Below are 19,627 nucleotides of genomic sequence, written 5' to 3'. Positions count from 1 at the left end.
GTTTTGTACTATTAATTTGTCGATGTCTTAGCCTGAAGGACAAACTGAAGAAAGTGTCGCTTGAGAAGGAGCAACTTGAATGTGTGTTAAAGACAGAAAAGGATGAAAAAGAACTTTATAAGGTAACTTATTGCTTGTATACACTGAAATGAAGTGGTTTGAAATAAAGGTAATAGTGTTTTATGGAGAAGTCTGATAAATTTAATTTCCAAGGAAAAAAGGTTATGGATAACTTCTATGAACAGTTTTATTAAGACAGTTATAGATATTGTTATATAAAAATGAATGATAAAAATAGGATCTGAATTCATACCATGGTGTAAAAAGGTCTCTAAGAAGGAGAATGGATAACCAATTTGTTAAAATGCAGGCATAGTAGGAAAACATAATAGGTGCTAATGAGGAAGTTCTTTAGCTACACAGCGCATCAGTCGGCAGCTGGTTTTCTTAACCCACCTTTTCATAAGTAGGTTACTTTCTGTTATTCTAAGTTCTTCAGACTGTTTTCTAGATCCTTATTCTTGAGTCTTCTGCATAACTCTGAGAAGCTTTAGTAGGGTATGTATTGCATTTATTTTTACTAGGAGAACTGATTTCTTTTGGTGGTATTGAGGGATACTCTTATTTAAAATAAGATAAAATAGTGCCTCCCACCAACAAGGAAAAAAAAATGTTCTATGCTAAAATAGTTAAATCCTTAGTTTGTATGAAACAAATCAAGTGTACCTAAAAGATTATTTCTGGTTACAAGAAAATGTCAGTGTCAGACAGTTTAGATATACATCAGAAGTCATAAAACCTCAAAACATCTTTCAGAAGGAACAAATTATTCTTTGTAAATAAGTGACACGGATCTTCTAGTGTTGAGTAGGCAAATTGTATGTTCCTTGTTAGGCCTAATGTGAGAGACTTGATGATATCTTAAAAACAGTGATAAAGTTGTTAAAGCAGTTTGCTGTCTTTGGAAATGTATATTGCTGATGTGGTCCTCTTTTCTTAGATGATTACAAGTAGATAATGGTACATGATTAGTCTTTCTTTAGTTTTCTTCAAGTCGTTTGTTTTTTACTTGTGCTTAGTTGTCCAGCGCTTGTGAAGAGAGGAGTTAATTCTGAATAACCTTGACGTGGACAGAAATCTGGGCCTTACTTTCTAGCTGTAAAATGGAGCTGTTGTTAGACGATCTAAGCTGAAAGAATTCCAGCCAGAAAATTTGTGCTAGAGGGCAGTGATGATATCAAATGTTTAATTTTTCTCTTTACTTGTTCTAATGTGTCTCAGAGATTAGTTAGACTGTAGTGAACATTCAGATGGACAGATAAACAGTAGTTTTCGTAACGTGGAAGAGGAGTTTGACATTTTTTAGCATCATTGCAGATACACTTGAAGAATACAGAAATAGAAAACACCAAACTAGTAAAAGAAATCCAGACGTTTAAGACTTTGGATGCAAACAGAGAAAATATGATATCGTATTATAAAGAGGAGGTTGGCAGATTACAGCTATTTATAGCTGAAAAAGAAAATATGAAGAAAGCTATTTTGCTCTCCTCATCAAACAAGGTAAGCATTACTAATATAATTTGCCTTGTTTAAATAAACATATCTAAAATTGTTTGTATATGACAAGAGAAAGGAAGAAATTGAAGGGTTATAGTGTTCTTAGTAAATTGAGAAGATAAGCAAAAGTGAATTCTGTTTTAGTTTTGCGCATTCTGAGCTTGTTGAGGGTGTCTCACTTGATGAACAGTGAGCTGAACTATGTGTGAAAAAGTAATTTGTGAGTTCAGTAGAAATGCACCAGTAAAAGTGGTGTACTCTTAGTTGCTTTTAACTTTGTGAAAAAGGAAAGATTGAGGGAGAGAGAATAGTTAGGAATGTAGGTATGTTGAAACTGCAGCAGGTGGTGGAGGAGAAAAGAGGCGACTTTGAAAGGTGTGCTGAAGGAGTTGTTAATTGAGTGTCCTGTCAAGATACAATAATATAAAACCTGAGAAAGGATAAGATACCTTATAAATGGACTAAATTGACTGAGAACTCGATAATAATCTTGGTGGTAGTGCTAAGGAAGAGGTGATTTTTGCTATGCAGTGAGGGTAGCATTGTGATTAGCAAGCTATGTGTTCATTTGGAAAGTTAAATTGCTGAAGAGCTGGTTTCTGTGCTGTCTGTGGTCCAGGTGGGGCTACTTTGGACTAGTTTTATTGTGGTGCTGTGGATAAAATACTCATTTGGTGTTCCTGATGTGCAGCTTCTTGTTCTGCTTCATCTAGAAGGAATGCAGTTTTTGTGCCCTGATACTGTTCTGTCCTGTGATCTACAGTGTGATAGGTAATAGTGGAATTGACTGGGAGTTTTACTTCACAAATAATGCTCTCAATCTGAATCAAAGAGTTAATTCAGACAAAGCCTTTGAGGCCCACATGGAAAAGTTGGACTTCATCTTGTGTATCTTGCCAGTCTTACCACAGAAAAAGCAATCTAGATCTTGAAAGAATAGAAATTGTGTTCAGGTAATGTGAGTTATGAATGTAAAATTTAAGAGTAGTGCTGTTCAGAATGGAAATAGCAAGAGGACAAAAAGAACATGCTATCTTGCTTTAAGTTAGAGCGTACTTTGTTTTTGTCTTTTGACAGCTCTACAGTTTTGGTTTTGAATGTTTTAAACTACTCCTATGTTTTACTTTGAAGTAAAAACATGTTAGAGGTGTGTGTGTTTGCCAATACTGCAGAAACGAAATATTTATGTCATTTATTAATCTCGAAGTGCTTGTGACGTTTCTGGTGGTATCATTAACATTTTTGTCTTATAGTGTGCAACTTCAGATATTTACTGAAATATGGAACTCTGACACATGCCATAAAAGTAGCTATGGGTTGGGATTTTGGGTACTTCCTGGACCGTCAATCTTCATAAATGTTTGGAAAATGTATTAATATTCCTCTGGACTTACTTTGTGAAATCATCATTAAAAAATTAGCAAATAATGGACTAGATACATGAGTTTGTCTAGACTCAAGAATATGAGATGGTTATGTCTTCAGGAAGCCCAGAGACTGCAAGAAGTTTATACTGGCTTTGAAAAAAACCCTCTTGGTGCTGATCCCTGGGGGTTTTCTGAGGAACGAGAGGCCAGTAGTGCAGCTTGGTCAATTGGTCCTTGGGCTGCCCTGTGGAGCTGCAGTAGTGCCGAGTCTTACTGCTGCGTGCTGCACCTTGCTCTTTGTTACCTTTTGTTCTCGGTTCCTTCTGGCAAGTTTGTGCAATATCTTGGGAAACAGCTGTGAGAAAAACATCCCAAAGCTGCTTTACAGTGTCTCGTAATCCAGCTGTAGGCATTGTAAGACCTCTTACTCTGTTGTTACCTGCAGCATCTCACTGTGGGCTGAACTTTGGTTTTGAAGCTGGATGGCCCTTTTTGCCTACCAAGAGTTCTGTAGTGATAAGAGCAAAGGTGTTTGAGAAAACAGAAGGACTTCTTTGGCCATATGCTTAAAATTAAACCTGAAAATACAACAGAAATCCAGAATAGATAAAATAATACTTAAACTTGCCTTTATGTCATAGTGAAATACGTTTGCAAACCGTTTTTAGAAAATAATACAAAGGGGAAAAATGGTGCTTGGATGTTAACTTCTTGATTTAGTAGGTTTGCTAAAGCCACCAGGAAGACTTGGGTTTTCTTTCAAATATTTCTAATACCTACCCTAACCTTTATTTAAACCTTGAATTAAAAAATGATGGATACTTTTCACTCTCTTCTCTTTCCCAGGAGGATGCAAGTATTTTAAAAGAGCAGCTTCGGAAAGCTGAAGATCAAATTCAGGCTAGCAAACAAGAAGCTGTCCTAATGTCAAAAGAGCTGAGCGATGCAGTAAATGTGCGAGATAAGACGATGGCAGATCTTCACAGTGAACGCCTGGAAAATGAAAAATTGAAAAAGCAGCTTGCTGATGCTTTAGCTGAACTTAAAAAGATCACAGCTTTGAAAAGTGAACAGGTAGATTGTCAGTATTTAGTACTGAAGTTTATCTGTATTTATAAAATATGTCGGAGCTAGCTTTGTCAAAGTTGGGGAATAAAATTTGGTTTTGGATGGTTAGTGCAAATTACTATCAGATTCTCTTTTGGCATGCAAGATATACTACCTTAAATCAAGTGTATGTTAGCTGGTTTGGGAGGCTGGTAAGAAAAGGTGGTTTCTGCTGCTACTTAGAGCAACTCCCCTCCACCTCCATATTACTTTCACAGAATAATACAGTATTTATCTATTATCTGTTATTTTGAATCACTTTCTTAATTAATTTATATGAGTCACAATAGCATTAAAATTAACTCAGATTAGAAATTGATAGAATTTTTGATGTTTTTCCTGGGTGATGGATTCTCTCTTATTTCTTATGAGTCCTTCCAATATTTGTGGTCAAAATTAATTTGCTTTAGTATTTAAAGTTATAAAAATATTAATGTAATGGAAACTGTCTTGACTTGCTTCATATTGGATAAAAATCTAGTGAGCTAGTGTTTCATCATTCTGACTTAAATGAACTTTGTTCCAGATCTTCAGTGACTGCAATTGTATTGGATTAATTCACTATTATGATTACTATAATGATGCAGGAGTTTGGTAAAAAAAACCAAACATTGAGCTGAACAGTAATTAAGATAGTGCTGTAAATGCAAAGTGAATAGTACAACCCTCAAAAGAACTATTATATTTAAAATATCCAAAAATTGCATGTTTTTTTCTAAGAATTTTAGTTATATACAGTGTTTTTGAAATACATCCTAAAAGAAGTAGCAGGTCATCTGAATGACTTCGAATACCGGAAAGTATCCAAATATGGCATAATTCCAGTTGGTAAATGTAGTTGACTTAGCTCATATATTGGTGTTACAGGTCAACCAAACCGTTTACAGTAGAAACAGAGTGAGTGTGACAGAATAGAATTGTGGTCTGCCCATTATTGCCACATGGCTATATTTGTCTGTAAGATAGCTACAATATCTTTTGGTGCACCTTCAGACTTTTTGTATGTGTTAATCAGTCCATAAAATAAGAATCTTCCTTACCCGCCTCTGGAATTATACCAGTACCTGTTTATTCCCTCAGCGTGTTGTGCTTGGAATGAAGTTCAGCACAGATGGTGCCTCTGTCTGTTCTCTCCTACTGTATTCCTTTCCTTTCCACAAAGGAAACAGGAACTACTTCTGTACTTACATAGAACGTTATGCTTTCTTTAATTGAAAAAAGACTTTCTAGGAAATAGTGGTATTGGAACAAAAGGGAGAACATTTTCTAATTTTTTTTTTAAGGAAGCTTCAAACACAGCAGAGCAGGAACTACGCAGAGAAGTAGAAGATCTGAAGCTTCGTCTGCAAATGGCTGCTGACCACTACAAGGAAAAATTCAAAGAATGTCAAAAACTTCAAAAACAAGTAAACAAGTTTACAGAACAGGCAGTAAGTAGAATGGGAGAAATTACACTTGCTTTCTGTAACTCTTCAGCAACTCTTTCATTTCCTTCTGCAAGAAACAGTACTTATAAAAAGGATGAAAACTTGCAGTAAGCATTCGTCTTTAACATTTTCTTTCATAAAACTAAAGTACTTCTGTGATTGTTTTAGATGGTTGTTGAAACGAAGCATAGGATTCATAGCAGTGGGTATGCGTAGAAAGGTGGTAGTTCGGATGAGCCTGTAAGCATGACATAGTTCAAGTAAGAATTTTGAAACTGAAGCAGGAAAGAAATCCCTAATTACTACCTCTGTTCAGTACCACCACCACCACAAGACGCAACACAGACTGAAAAGTGGAGGAAATGGAGAACTTTGAGGAGGGTTTCAAAGTGATGTGGGGAGAAAGTTTCCGTAATGCAGTATATAGTTGTATTCCATATGTATTTTGTATGCCTATCTCAGGTCTCCTAAGCTTTGTTCCATAAATAAATGAGGCTTTTGCAATGATAATGTGAGTCTTATGCCACCAAGTAAGTGAACCTGTTAGCAAATTTCAAATGGATTTCAGAGCAGGGGTCTTCAGAATTTTGTGAAAATCAGGGATTGAGTCAGAGAGGAACTCAAAGAGAGAAGAGGCCTGTGAGGAATGGCAAGTTGTACAAATGTGAATTCTTTAGAAAAACAGACCTAAGTATTTCTGGTATACACAAAACAAGTCAGGTAGTTAACCCAGCTTTGATCCACGGATTACTTCTTAAAGTTATCTTCTCATCCAGAAGGTCAATGGTGCATTAGGGATCATATCAGAATGCCTGTGGCTTTTCCTTAAAAATATTCCACATCTTTGGCTGTGTTGTACATCTGATAAGAAACACCAAATTATCCTGCTTTGACACCAGTAGTCCAGTGCTCATTAGTAGTACAGTAACCCATTTTCTAATGGGATATTATATTTTAAGTTGATGTATTTAAGTGTAACTGATCCTGTAGAAGGTAAGATTTTTGTAATAATTTGTGTAGAAATTACTATTTTGAGGGGAAAATATGTTTATATTATAAGATTGTAAAAATCATAGTCTGAGGCAATTTCAGTGTTACTAGAATTAAATGTGTTTGCATGTTTATTATTTCAATGAGCAGTTCAGTCTAGTTCAGTTCTGGAGGAGATGATAGTGCAAGATGCATGTTACTTTGTGCTTTGGCTTTCATTTAATTAAACACCAAAACAAAATTTCTTTTCACAAAGAAAACTGCAGGGCATCAGCAGAAACTGACAGATGCATCTAACACTGAGACAGCTACTGCCGTTGTTACAGACAAAAAGTTGGCTGCATCTCCAGGTATCAATAGCCTAATTTGTCCATTTATATCAACCTGAAAGTGTTGTCTATGTGAACTATCCCTGATAGTATGTGTAGTATAAAGTAGGTGGACTTGTTATGTTTTAGTTAAAGCAATGATTAGAAATGTGAAAATTAATCTAAAAAATATTTACATTTTTAAGTGGTAATGTTCAGAAATAATTTCATTTATCTTTTCAAAGCAATTCAGTTGATATTTGTTAATGTCAGTAGGACTGAATTCTTTGATTTCTCCTTGATAGTTAACACAAAACTGGCTTTGCCAAGCTAATAAACAGTTCATTTAAAAAACAAAAAATCCTCCCTAAATTTGCAAATTATATACAATAGCACAGTAATTTTTGAGTCTTGTTATAGTTATTATCCATTGTAGCATTCTATTCTAAAATAAAATCCATTGATAAGTTTTGATTATGTACTGATGAGGTCAAGTCTGTAGACTATTCTCATGATTTAGAGGTTGTAGTGGTTAAATAGGTCATAATTTTTATGGATTAAGTTCTTCCAAGAAGAACTAATCTTCTAAAACATAAATGTCTAATAGGTTAAAACTAAGCCTCACTAGTTGAAATTGATAAGTTCCAGTAAATGCTGACTAATTATGTTACTTCATAATTCACACCTTCTTTCTGTCTATAGATTATAGGTTGTAATTTTTCTCAGTTTCCTCCTGTCTTAAGTAAATACAAGTGTTTCCTAAAACAAATAAAATCCCAGCAATCTCAGTTATAGTATGTGATGGGATGAAGTAGATTGCTGAGGTGCTTCATGGTTTTATGGAAGAATAAAATATCTAATATATCATCATAAAGTATACATTGTGTTGTTTGCTTTCTTGGGAGTTAAGAGGACAGATGTCTGTCTGGTCTTCTTATCGTTGACCTTTGTAGTATGTATGTGTATATTTATGCTCATCTTCAGTGCATAAGAGAACTGAACACAGATAACGCCAGTATGACTGTTAGTCTTAAGTATCACTAGCCACAGGATACCGATTGTCTTTGACTATTTGCTTGGATAACATAGAACACTCGGTTCTTCATGCACTGTCAAATTTGGCCTGTCATCTCTCTCATACAAACTTAATATTTATGGAACAACAAATCAATATTCTTGTTTTTTCTTCAATGTTCACAGTAAGCCCCATTTCATCTGATATAGTTTCGGAATTCATGGTAAAGGAGCAAGTACGTGAAATGAATAAAGAAATTGCTGAGAAAACAGAGAAGTATAAGAAATGCAAGCAAATGTTGGCAGTAAGTAAATGGCTGCTTTGGAAAGGTGAACAGAAAGTAGCTATATGTGCTAAGTCTTAAAACCACAAAGCCTACCCAACTGAGTTGCTTTGCTTGTTTGTATGATACACCGCAATTATGGTAGAAATCTTAACATTAGCAAACAGATTTGTATTAAGTCAGCTCTTGTTTACTTGTGATGCTAAGAGAGTCCAGGCAAGGACCCCTCAGGATAACCCAAATGCAGTAAAACAAATGAACAGAACCATTACTACTTAAGTACTTAGTTTTGAATATTTTTTTTTTTCAGTGTATTTCAAGTATAATTGCTCTTATAAATCAAATAGAGCATGTTGCTGTAAGCCAGATGATGTCTGGAACAAGTATAGCAGTATTTATGTGATACACTGTTCAAGTGTAAAAACTCCCTCCAAATCTGACTGTCCTGGGCTTTTACAGTGTTTTGATGTCTGAGAGGATGCTGTCCGCTAGCTATGTCAGTCATATATTTGAAGGCATTTATATGACTCTCTGGACCACAGCTGGCACCAATAGTGCTGCAGCCACAATAGTAACGTCCTTCAAATGTTGTATATATGACAATGGAGAATGAATCAGTGATGCCTGTGAAAAGTTTACTGTTGTGGAATTGCTTAAAAAATGCTCTCTGGGAGTAAAAAAAATCGACATTGTGAAGTCAGAACAGTTAGATTTAAGATTAGAATTAAAAGCTTGAAATTTTTCTCTACTTCATTATGTTTTGTTCTCAAATAGTCATAATACAGTCACAAACTGCCATGAACTCAGCTTCTCATCTTCTTTCTCTTATTTATTACAAGTTTATTCTATTTTAATGTGCTCTCTGGGATGTAACAGCTGTCATGTAATTCTTCTTACCCTGTCTATGGAAAGCCTGTGTTGGCTTCTGCTGGCTATTTCTTCTATAGTGATGCTTGAGGAAAGCTTTGCCTTTGACCTTCTGGATGAAAGATATTTAGGTGTTAAATTTGCGTGGGGAAAGGTTTTGTATTGAAGTGAGACGCTTATAAGGGTAATCATCATTACAGTGTAGTATTAGGATACAAAGAAACTTGAAACTGTGAAGCTAAAGAGCTTGTTGAAAACTTGGGCAGGAAAAAAGTATGTATTGAAATTATTTATGCAGCATTCAGTGGTCCTTTCCTCTTCAGAATCTTGACACAGGCTTGATTTCTTGGGGAAGCTGTTTGTAAATGGTCTTCTTCCAAAAGCACGGAGTTACAGTGTTATTGCTGGGGGCAGGAGGAGGAATCTCTTAAAATTGTAAATATTTCATGCTATGGTATAAACTTGTTTAGGATGAGAAGATGAAATGCAGTGTTTATGCTGATGAACTAGCTAAACTGGAGCTGAAGTGGAAAGAACAAGTGAAAATCAATGAGGGTATAAAATTACAGCTAGCAGCAATGGAGGATCAGTATAAAGTAAGTTGAAGACTTTGTTTATGGCAATGAATGGTATCCTGTTCTTAACATAGTTGGTTATAGTTCAATAGTTCAAATAATGAGCAGTTTTAATGGCAGAAAAAACACTAAATGTACTTTTGCTATAAATAGAAAAAACATTTTGCACTTTCAGAAACAACACAGTCTTACAGTGCTTCAAAATTAAGACAGACCAAATGCTACCAAATGGCTCTTAGTCTTTTAATGTTGTGGATTTAGACAAACCTCTAAATGATGTTAATCTTGTATCACAGTGAAAAGGATGTGGAGTTTTCATTTCCTGTTGCTTACTGTTATACTAATAGGAATATTGGTTGGCTTATTTGTCTAAATAAGTGTAGTAATGTCTAATGCATTTTGTCTGAATTAACTATAGAGAATAGTTTAATTTGGAGGATCTTCGCCTTATTCTTAATAGTGATGTGACACATGCTTCACAAAGTCAAGAATAATGGGTGGCTTTAGCTTACATGGGGCCTTAATCTCAGAGGTTTTGTAGTAGTATTACATATGTTGAGGTGACTTTCTAGGTCAGCGAGGACAAGAGAAGAGAAACAGATTTTCATAAGACCAACTTCTATGCTTATTTTCAACCTTATGGTGATAGTGTAGTTGACAGGATAGAATACTGTCTTTTGCCCGTTTCTGCCCATTGTGATGAACAGAGGTTAAATTGAACTGTGACTGTATCAGTCCTGTTAGGAACCTCCTCCCATCAGAAATGATAGCAATTTTCTTTATAAAATGCTGAATTGCTGTACAACTCATTTCAGGCCGTGCTGTCCTTTTTCAACACTTTTCAAAGCTCTGATTTCAATTTTAGGAAATGCGTGACTCTTTCCAATTTATTTAATTTTACTATTTAGCAGGAATCAGTTGCTATGCATAATTGAATGTAAATTGAGTTTGTTTTTAACTTCTCAATGGCAGGAGTAATAAATAATTAGTTCCAAACTTGAAAGCGTTTTGATTGCAATTCAAAACTTATTATTCAGGAGGGTGCAGGTGGGGGAGATAAAGCAAGCTTCCCAGTCAGTAGATTCCTTTGTATTGTCATGAACTAGGAGAGGAAATTTCAGAATTTAAAAAAAAATTGATGTATACGCGTACAGAACATTGAGCTTATATGCTAGAAAAGCAGGTAGAGGCAGTCTGCAAAGAATCAAAAAAAAAAAAGTAGTTCTTTTTAGAGAAAGATTATTTAAAAGTAGATATTTGTGGGACAAATTTAATGTCTTTGAGGCAAGAGGAGGTTTTGGTTCTCTCAGTTCTGTGGTGGGACATAATATGCTGGAGAGAAGTGAATGATATAAATTGCTGAAATGCTTGTTACTGTATTCCTTTAGAAATAATGAGGTGAGACTTGCAAACCTGCTCTTGTTTCTAATTAATTAATCATTAATATTAGTGATACTATTCCTGGTTTTTAACTGAGGATTTTATCATTCCACAACTGTTCCCAGAAAACTGGCAAGCAAAGGCTGCTAATGTACTTCTGTTATCCAGTAAAGTTAGGGAGAATTGTTGGGTTTGGTTTGTAGTAGTATGAGATGTTGCATGTAATTGTAGGAGACAAAATAATTTCCATCTGAAAGATGAGCTTAATCACTGAACTTTGTTTTCAGAATACAACATATAGGGGAATTGTTTTCATTCATTAATATAGGAGCCATAAACTTCTTTTCCTATAGGTTCAGCTGGCGGAAAAAGAGAGACGAATAAAGGAACTGGCATCACAGTTGGAGCTCTTTACCAGTGAGAAGGTATTGTCATGATTTCTGTTAATTCTGTAAATTTTGTAAATTAATACTTGTGAGGTTCTTTGGTTTGAGGAATTGCAATTTATTTTAAAGTGAGAATTTGCTTACCCTTTAAACATACTCTTCCATATTTGGATATTTTACCAAAATGAATTAGAATTTTAAATTACAAATTCTGTAAATAATGTATTTTTTAAACAGATGTATATCACAGTAAACTGACTGGCCAAAACTGACCCAGCCTTTGCAAATATTGTCATTTAATTGTTCTATAATAGTGTTATAGAATATTTTCTACATATAACCTAAAAAAAAAAAAAGAATTGAGCGTCAAATTATTTCTTTGTTCCTGTCTAGAATGAAATTCCATTAGGGATCCAAAATAATTATTTCTGTCTGCAGATAGAGATTACTCTGTGTAAATTAGTAATCTGAAAATGCAGCTGGCTATACAGTTCATAGAACATAGGAATTACAACCAGGTTTTGTCCTATATTCCTTTCTAATCTCAGCATTGCTGTTTTTCTACAAGTTTTTAGTGGACTTCCAGCCTCCTTCCTGCTTCACTCCTCTCTGTCTCTTAGTGGAAGAGGTTCAGCCCTGTTGTGTCTAGAGGCTGATAGAAGCTTAGTGCGTTTGCTGCTTGGCCAAATAGATTATTATTGAGCTCATGCTGCAATCTTTCGTTACTTTCAGGAGTTACTGTTTGACAGGCAGCACAGTTAGGAAACCTTTACTCCCTTTGGAATCCTGGCATAGGGCATGAATGATACATATCTAGCCTGACAGTTTTTTACCATCACTGATTAAGATTATTTTTGCTTTTATCCTGTGTTGTCCTATAACTAGAAATGTAGATGTTTCAACAGTTTAATCACCAGATTTTTCCTAATCTATGCATGAAACCAAATCCTTTTAACACTTGCAATTTTCTTACTGGCTGCTTGTTAATAATGGGAGCAGCTTGACATGTGGCGGGAGCGACTTTGGTAAACTACGTGTGGAAAAATATCTTTGTCAGAATAGAAATACACACAAGCAGTACTGTGACTTTTAAATATATGGTAGAAAATGGACTGCTGCTTTTCAGAGTTCACTGACTAAGAAGTTCATTACCATTACTGTTAAACCAGACATTCTGAAATATTAATGCTAATGTTCAAAGGCTGGAAATACCTCTAAGGTATTATATGGCAGTTAATCAAAGCTAGATTGTAATGAAAAGTGAAATAATAAAATGTCTTTATTATATTGAGATACTATTGCATGATACTGTGGAAAAGTTAGGATGTTCAAATTACTTAAAATCCAATGTGAGCAGAGACTTAGTAAAAACAGGAATTTGTGTACTGATAAATTGAAATTAAACTAATTCCAGATTAAGCTAGTTAAGTGTTATTATAACATTCTAGACTGTGAAGTAATTGGTATTTAAATCATCTTCCCCCCCCCAATATTTAATTTTTAATAGATCTCTCTCATATTTTTCTGATGCAAAAGAAAGTGAAATAAAAGTTGAGTTTTGATGAATCTAGCTGGAGGGAGTAATTTTAAACACCACACATAAGAAGAACGACTGTAATAATAATGTATGGAGTTTATATTAAAGCTTGGAACTTTGTCTACCAAATTTATGGATATTTACATTACGAAGAGGAATCAAAGTGCCTTGCTAGACTGGAACCATGATTTAAAAGGTTCAGCACAGTATAGTAAACAGCTTTTCAATTTCTGCTCCATTATCAGTGTTTGTTTATAAATGTCACCAAACATAGCATGCTGAAAATGTTCATTTGCTGTGTCTTCAAACCTATAAAATTACTTGGTTTCTATTTTATTTACATAGTTCTATAGCTTTTGATTTTTTTTTTAATCAGTCTTTACCGTAGCTGTCCAACTTCTGCTAAGGCTATTTTGCAACACCTTTTTAAAGTCACTTTGATCTACAAACTATTTTAACTTCATTGATGCTAAAACTGAAATATTAATGCCAGTGCCTTTCATTCTAAACTGCATCCATATTGCAGAAGGAATTGATTTCAAAAAAGAAAAACCTTGATTTTGATGATAATTAATTGTTCCTGCTTTGTTTTGAGTAAAGATTAATTATTTAGATTTTACACACATGCTAAGACTTTTAGATGTAATCCTAACCATTTAACCGTACCCATTTCAGTCATATATGAAATTTGATCTATAAATCTAGAGTAAGGCTAGCATAGTTTTATATCACTGTCTCAAAAGGATATTTTACTTCGGGGGTGTTAGGCAGAAATTGTGTGATCCTGTGTTAGATGGCTTTGCTAAAAGAAAGTAAACACTACTGTTTCACAACCAGTGTTCAAAAAGTTAACTTTCTGTAAGCTGCCTCTCTATTTGTAGATACCACTTTTTTCTGTTTGAAAATGACTTTATGATGTCGCAGTTGGATTCCAACCTCTTTATGTCTGAAACCTGATAGAACGTCTATAACATCTGTATAATCTCAGTCTTCCTTAATTTGAGCAGCGTTTTGTTTTCAGAGTAGTTAGTGCTACTTAATTTTGCATTTTTTGTATTCTAGCATTTTGGCTGAAATTCACCTGTATTTAAGAAAAATACATTTAGTTGTTCCTTTTAATAATGAAGACATTTTACTTCTCAGGTAGTTAAATCGTTAATTGAAATCTTGATTTTAAGTTTCAATTCAAAGTCTTTTGGGGAAAATGCACACTACCATCTTTGAGGGTTTTGTTAACATTGCATTAGCAATTATTAAACATGAACCTAGAGAATCCGCAAGAAAACGTCACCCAGAAAGAACAAAGAACTGCCTTAACAGTGTCTTTTTAATTATTTTTTTTTTTTTTACATCTAGGAATTTTTTGCTGGATTCAGAATTCCAAGTAGCATATTCCTTTGAATATTCTTGTTCTTTCCATTATCCCATTTTTATTAAATGGAAGGATGAGGAAGACTTTTCTTTGGATGAATTGCAGCTGATGCACTGACTGCACTTAAGTCACTTTAATTACTCTTATATATATTGGCTTAGAGTTTTAACGGTTTATAAATTATAAAAAACCTCTAATAGTTTATAATTATTATTGTGTCTATGAATTATATGCAAGAATCTAGAATTTTAAGTATATTAATTTAAGAGTTCTGTTTGAGCTTTTCTGAAAGAATTGCCTTTTTGATACAAATATTTAAACAATGTAAATAAAGCAGGCCATTTAACCCCCTCAGTAAATTAAAAAAAATTATATTTAGGATGAACAAACACATTGAATCTTGGAAGTAAACTATATATGTACCCTTGCTAGCCCTGAGTATATGTGTATGTAAAGTAGGTGAGAATATAAAGGAGGAGGAGTTAGAATTTTGCTCATTAAGTTCACAGAGGGTAAATAATTTTTTCACGAGAGGTGCAATAACTTTGAAATCTGTGTATGAAAAGAGAACTCACGGATTTAAAATCCATGCATTTGTAATTGTAGTTGTACAAGTGTGGTTTTGTTCCATATAATGCTTGTAGTATAAATATTTTGAAGTAAGTAACCCCGTCTGGATAACCTTTGTGAAGAATGGCACTGATGTCAGTTTGTTAATATAAATAGAATATACCTGTCTTGAATAACAGTTTTCCTTCCTAGAATCTATTGTCTGAATGTTATAAAAAATGGAGAGTTAGTCCGTCTAGTGGTTAGTGCTGAATTCAAGGGCCTTTGCATGATTTCTAGTGGCGTGACCACTATACCTAGTTTAGTCCAGAATGACAGAGCAAATTGTCTTCAGTCTGACCCATTTTATAGTTTTTGTTATCCCGGTGTTTACCTGTATCCTATGGACGTAAAGTATCTCTGACGTGTTCTCCTCCAGCTGTCCAGCAAATTAGAAATCTTGCCTGGAATTTTGATAGGATTGTCATACTTGTTGTAGCCCATTCTGGCTTGCTGGGAGAAACCTTATATCATTTGCTTTCCTTTAGAAAGTGCCCTAGGATACCTAGCATTTTCCTAGCCCATTATTTTGACTGTCAGCTTTCACTGCATTTATCAGGAGTTACTTATTATACTTTGAGGATCCTTTCTTGACCAACCATTCTCTGTCTTATTTCCTTCCTTATTCAGGTATCATTAATCGATCTGTGAGAACATGCTTCATAGTTTTTCTGTTACGTTTTCAAATGCGCATACTTGTGCGCTTTTTTCCATGCTCTTTTGTTATGTTTTGAGGAGAGATTTCCACAAAATAACTTTTTTTACGGAGTACAATCTGTCTTTATTGAATGTAAGAACTAAAAGGTACCAGTTGGATTAAATCTCCTTTACAGATCAGCTGGAACGTGTTAAATCTTCAGTTGCTGAAAGCCACAAGCCACTTCTCAGTTGTAGATAATACTGTATATTAATTGAAAAAAACCTCAAAAATTCCTTTTTCCTCTTTCTGCTCACAAAAAGGAGAAACTTGTAAAAATTTCAGCTGGGTTAGCTATGACTAGGACAGGGGAGTTTTTGGCTATACTTTGCAGAATGGTAATAGAAAAATTTAAATTGACATAATGACAACAACTGAAAAAACCCGTAATAATTGTAAGTGGAACATTATCACCAAGCAGAATCACAAACAAGGACAAAATTGTTCCAACTGGTTTAAAATATTTCATGACATATTTAAAAATTGAATTTTTAAAGGAACTGAGATCAAGGAAAAGTAATGGATCTTTGCCTCTGTAGGTGTAGTTTTAGGTGATTGTGTGTGATAGGCTCCCTGCATTTGAATAAAGTAATTCTCTTCCAGTTTTAAACACAGCAACATCTAACACATTTGCAAATAATGTACTAAACTCTATGTGAACATATGATTGTGTATGCTATGCAAGTAGAGGTAACTTGAAGGAAGTTATATTGTAGAAAACAGGAATGCTTCTAAATTCTCCTTGCTGGTTTCTTTCCCCGTAATGCAGTCTCATGTGAATGACATAGAGCAAAAGTTTGTTCTAACATTCTTAATTTCCTACAGAAAGTGACAGCCTTGAGCTCAGTAGGTCAGAGTTCCACTGTGAGATACCAGGAAGTATCCAGTGCAATGTATTTAATAGTTCTTAAAATGACTGTCGCTCCCAATTTCATAGGCAGTTGTGTCAAGTATGTACTAAAATGCTGTGCTCTTGAATGGTATGGTTTAGTAGGAAAAAGTTATTTTATTTCTAATTGTAACTTTTAATAACTTTTCTCACTGCATGTTCTCTTTAGCTCTTATTCCTAATATACCCATTCTTTACCTATTTAACTAATTTTTTCCATTTTAGAAAGGATGCAGATATTTTTTTTTTAAAATGTGGCAGTTCCTTTCATGTAACTTGAATTAACTGATGAGAAAACAGGAGAAGAACATTATTTAAAAAGTCTTCTCTGTTTTATTCATTGACTGTTTTTGGCATGAGGGGAAGATGAAAAGACAGTGGGAAGGTTAGCAAATGTGTTTTTAAGAACAGATGAATTATTTCTTGAAAATGTCATACTTTGTTGGGACTCTGTAGGTTAATTACATTTAAAACCTTGAATTATGTAGGAACTTGGAAGGACACCAGGAAATCAAGCTGGAAGGATGATGGAAGGACAGATTTCACAACAGGCATTACATTTTCGCAACCCATATTCGGAGGAAAATGGGCCAGTTCCTGCAGTGCCAAGCAGACTACCAGTGCTGCAATATGGAAACCCTTATGCAATTCAGGAAAGAAGAGGTAAGTAGTTTCCACTCCCCTAGTATAATTTCTTTATCACTGTTCCAAAAGCTCGTGTAGTGCAGGTTAAGTACCAACAATCTTTATACGGGTGTACAGAGCCCTTATTGATTGATGAGAATTTAATAAAGTGCCTTCATTTTACTGGTGAGAATCAGTAAGGTAAACAAAGATTTAAAGAAACATTTTGATTTCTTTTCTACTGTTTTACGTCATATAAGCTGAAAATGTGTTTAAGTAATTTTTAAATGTAAGGTGGCACAGTTGTAATCTCAAAATACAAACTACTTAACAAAGATGCTGTAATTAATTTTTCTTCAGATGGAGCAGATGGTGCTTTTAATCCTGATGAGATCCAAAGACCACCTGTTAGAACTTCCTTTTGGGAGCTGCTAGAAGATGATGTAGTGTGCAGTCAGCCTTCACGCAATCTGAGTCGGCCTGACGGTTTAGAAGATCCTGAGGACAGCAATGTAAGTTATCTTCTTATTTTTCTTTTTCCCTTCATATGTTTACTAATGAGTAATCAAGAGTTGCAGAAAGGTTTTCAGTATCTGATAAACCTGATTCATTGTTATGTAAATCTGGATTTGATTTTTCTTTTCCTTGAACAATGTTTTAGTTGAATTTGCTTGCTTTGAAGGAGAAAACTCTGAACATCGGTTGATGATAACATACTTGTTCCTCTTAAATGACTGAGCTTTTTTTGGTATTAGGACAGTAGCTTCTTAATCTAATTTTTCTACTGATGTAGAAAAATCCAGGTATTCTCAACTCATTTGGATTTTTCTCTCATGTGGTAGATTGAGGATTCAAAATGTACCCATGTCTTACTCGTTTTATAATTTGTATGTCGGAGATAAACTGTAGCAGAAAGATAATAAAGGATTCTGATACCAGTATTTTGAATAAAATGCCAGATGAAGATTTGTATCTTACTAGATACTTCATACAAATGTATTGATTTTTTGTTCAGTCTTTTGCAAATCTGCATTATTAATTTCCATTTTCAATATTTTTTTGCTGTTAGACTTGTATTTGGAAGAGCTGGTTGGCTTGCTTAAAGCTGATTACGCTGAAAGTGACAGATTTTCACCAATTTTATTTTTAAGGTTTTATATGTTTTAAGTGGAAACTTAAGCTTTTTCTTTTTAGCTTGCACATTCTGTTATAAAAAGTTGTTTTAGTGAATTGGCTTCCATGATGAACTGGACTGTGTGTCTTCGTTTGAACAGGAACAGACTTACTAGTCTTTCTTATTCGAAGTACTCATTCACCTTCAAAAATCTTAAACAAGAAATACCTTTCTGCAAAGTATTGTGCTCTTTGCAAGTCCAGTGGTATCATGACCTGTTTCTCGCTTAGTCTACTTTGCCACATTTAATTGCTATTAACCTTTGCAGAAACCGATCAGTGTTCAGACAGGCATGATTTTAGCCCTGGTGCTCAGCACCTATAATGGAGAAAAATGTATTTCTCCCTCCTGCCTTTTGCCCCCAGTGTCCATTACTGTGAATAATTAGAGAAACTGTCAGAACTTTTGCAGCCTGTTCGAGATCTAGAATGTGAGCTTAATGCTGTTGCCCACCTTTACTAGACATTTTGCATATATAATCTGATCACACTTGACGTAGCTATTACATATGACAAGCTCTTCTCTTCTTTAGTCGTCTGCTTCAGTTTAATTAGCAGGGTGTTCTTTCTGATCTATGTGCTTTGCCCTCTTGCAAACCCAAGAGAAACAGTGCTAGAGTCTTGTGCTCATTTGCTGACACAGCTTAGATTTTTGTAATGAGATGGGGGATATACCAGGCTTAAATAAAGTTCAACTTGAGAAAAGGTGCCTTTAAATCAAATAAGTTGTATCTTTACTTTTTAACTTTCAAATGCAAATCAGTTGCTTGCTCCTCCCAGAAATAGACTGTATGTCTAGTATACAAATTTACATGGAAACGAGGACTTGCACGATTTAGAGGAACTTAGTAAAATACGCCAAAACCAAAGCAGTTCTAATGCATTAGTCAAAGAAATAATCAGATCTAAGTCATGGTACCTTGTCTGCAATATATAAAAAAGATCACGTTCGTGTTCTGTGTCACTAGAATTGCATGTTGCTTCCTATTATGGATCAACCATAATTTGCTATGATGACAGAAAGGTGGTTCTCCATTTCATTTCTCAATGAAGAAGAACTGTCAGCCCGTTGAGCTGAAGTGACTGCTGTCATGTGTATGTTTTAGCAATATACCTCTTAAAAGAGTGAGACAGCTTTGGTTGATCTTTCTTCCTATCTCAAGAAGAAAATACAAGCCTAAGCCTTTCAATTATATTAATAGATTAGTGGTGTTGCGCAAGATAGTTACTACCATTTGGTTGTTGATGGGGAAGAAGAGTGCCAGCCTTGTCTCTCTAAGCTCACTTCAAGAGGATTATTTTCATGCTAAAGTTGAGCACAAATTATTTTACTGCGGATGCTTCTATACTTGCAACTAATGATTTGATCTTCAGTTTTGTGGAGCACAGCTGCTGTCTTTGTAAACTTCTGCAGATTATTTTGTCTTTCCTACTGGCAAGTTTCAAAACTCTTAAGCTTGT

At 34.6% G+C, this 19,627-nt stretch overlaps 1 protein-coding gene across 5 annotated transcripts in view; it reads left to right on the top strand.

Annotated features, from left to right (window-relative positions):
• Nucleotides 1-19,627, top strand: part of TAX1BP1 (Tax1 binding protein 1) — a 58,794-nt gene that overhangs the window by 33,099 nt on the left and 6,068 nt on the right. The window contains exons 7-16 of one of the 5 annotated variants that reach the window (XM_009560767.2): nucleotides 32-122; nucleotides 1,378-1,563; nucleotides 3,774-4,001; nucleotides 5,318-5,464; nucleotides 6,708-6,801; nucleotides 7,960-8,078; nucleotides 9,395-9,520; nucleotides 11,233-11,304; nucleotides 16,858-17,032; nucleotides 17,354-17,505. In XM_009560767.2, coding sequence (XP_009559062.1) covers nucleotides 32-122; nucleotides 1,378-1,563; nucleotides 3,774-4,001; nucleotides 5,318-5,464; nucleotides 6,708-6,801; nucleotides 7,960-8,078; nucleotides 9,395-9,520; nucleotides 11,233-11,304; nucleotides 16,858-17,032; nucleotides 17,354-17,505 — 1,390 coding nt within the window. The remainder of the gene's footprint in view (nucleotides 1-31; nucleotides 123-1,377; nucleotides 1,564-3,773; nucleotides 4,002-5,317; nucleotides 5,465-6,707; nucleotides 6,802-7,959; nucleotides 8,079-9,394; nucleotides 9,521-11,232; nucleotides 11,305-16,857; nucleotides 17,033-17,353; nucleotides 17,506-19,627) is intronic. The other 4 variants (XM_054058245.1, XM_054058244.1, XM_054058246.1 and 1 more) reach the window with 4 other exon arrangements.

This window comes from Cuculus canorus, chromosome 2, assembly GCF_017976375.1.
Source record: "Cuculus canorus isolate bCucCan1 chromosome 2, bCucCan1.pri, whole genome shotgun sequence".
Taxonomy (NCBI): Eukaryota; Metazoa; Chordata; class Aves; order Cuculiformes; family Cuculidae; genus Cuculus; species Cuculus canorus.
This window is presented reverse-complemented; position numbering and strand designations above follow the sequence as displayed.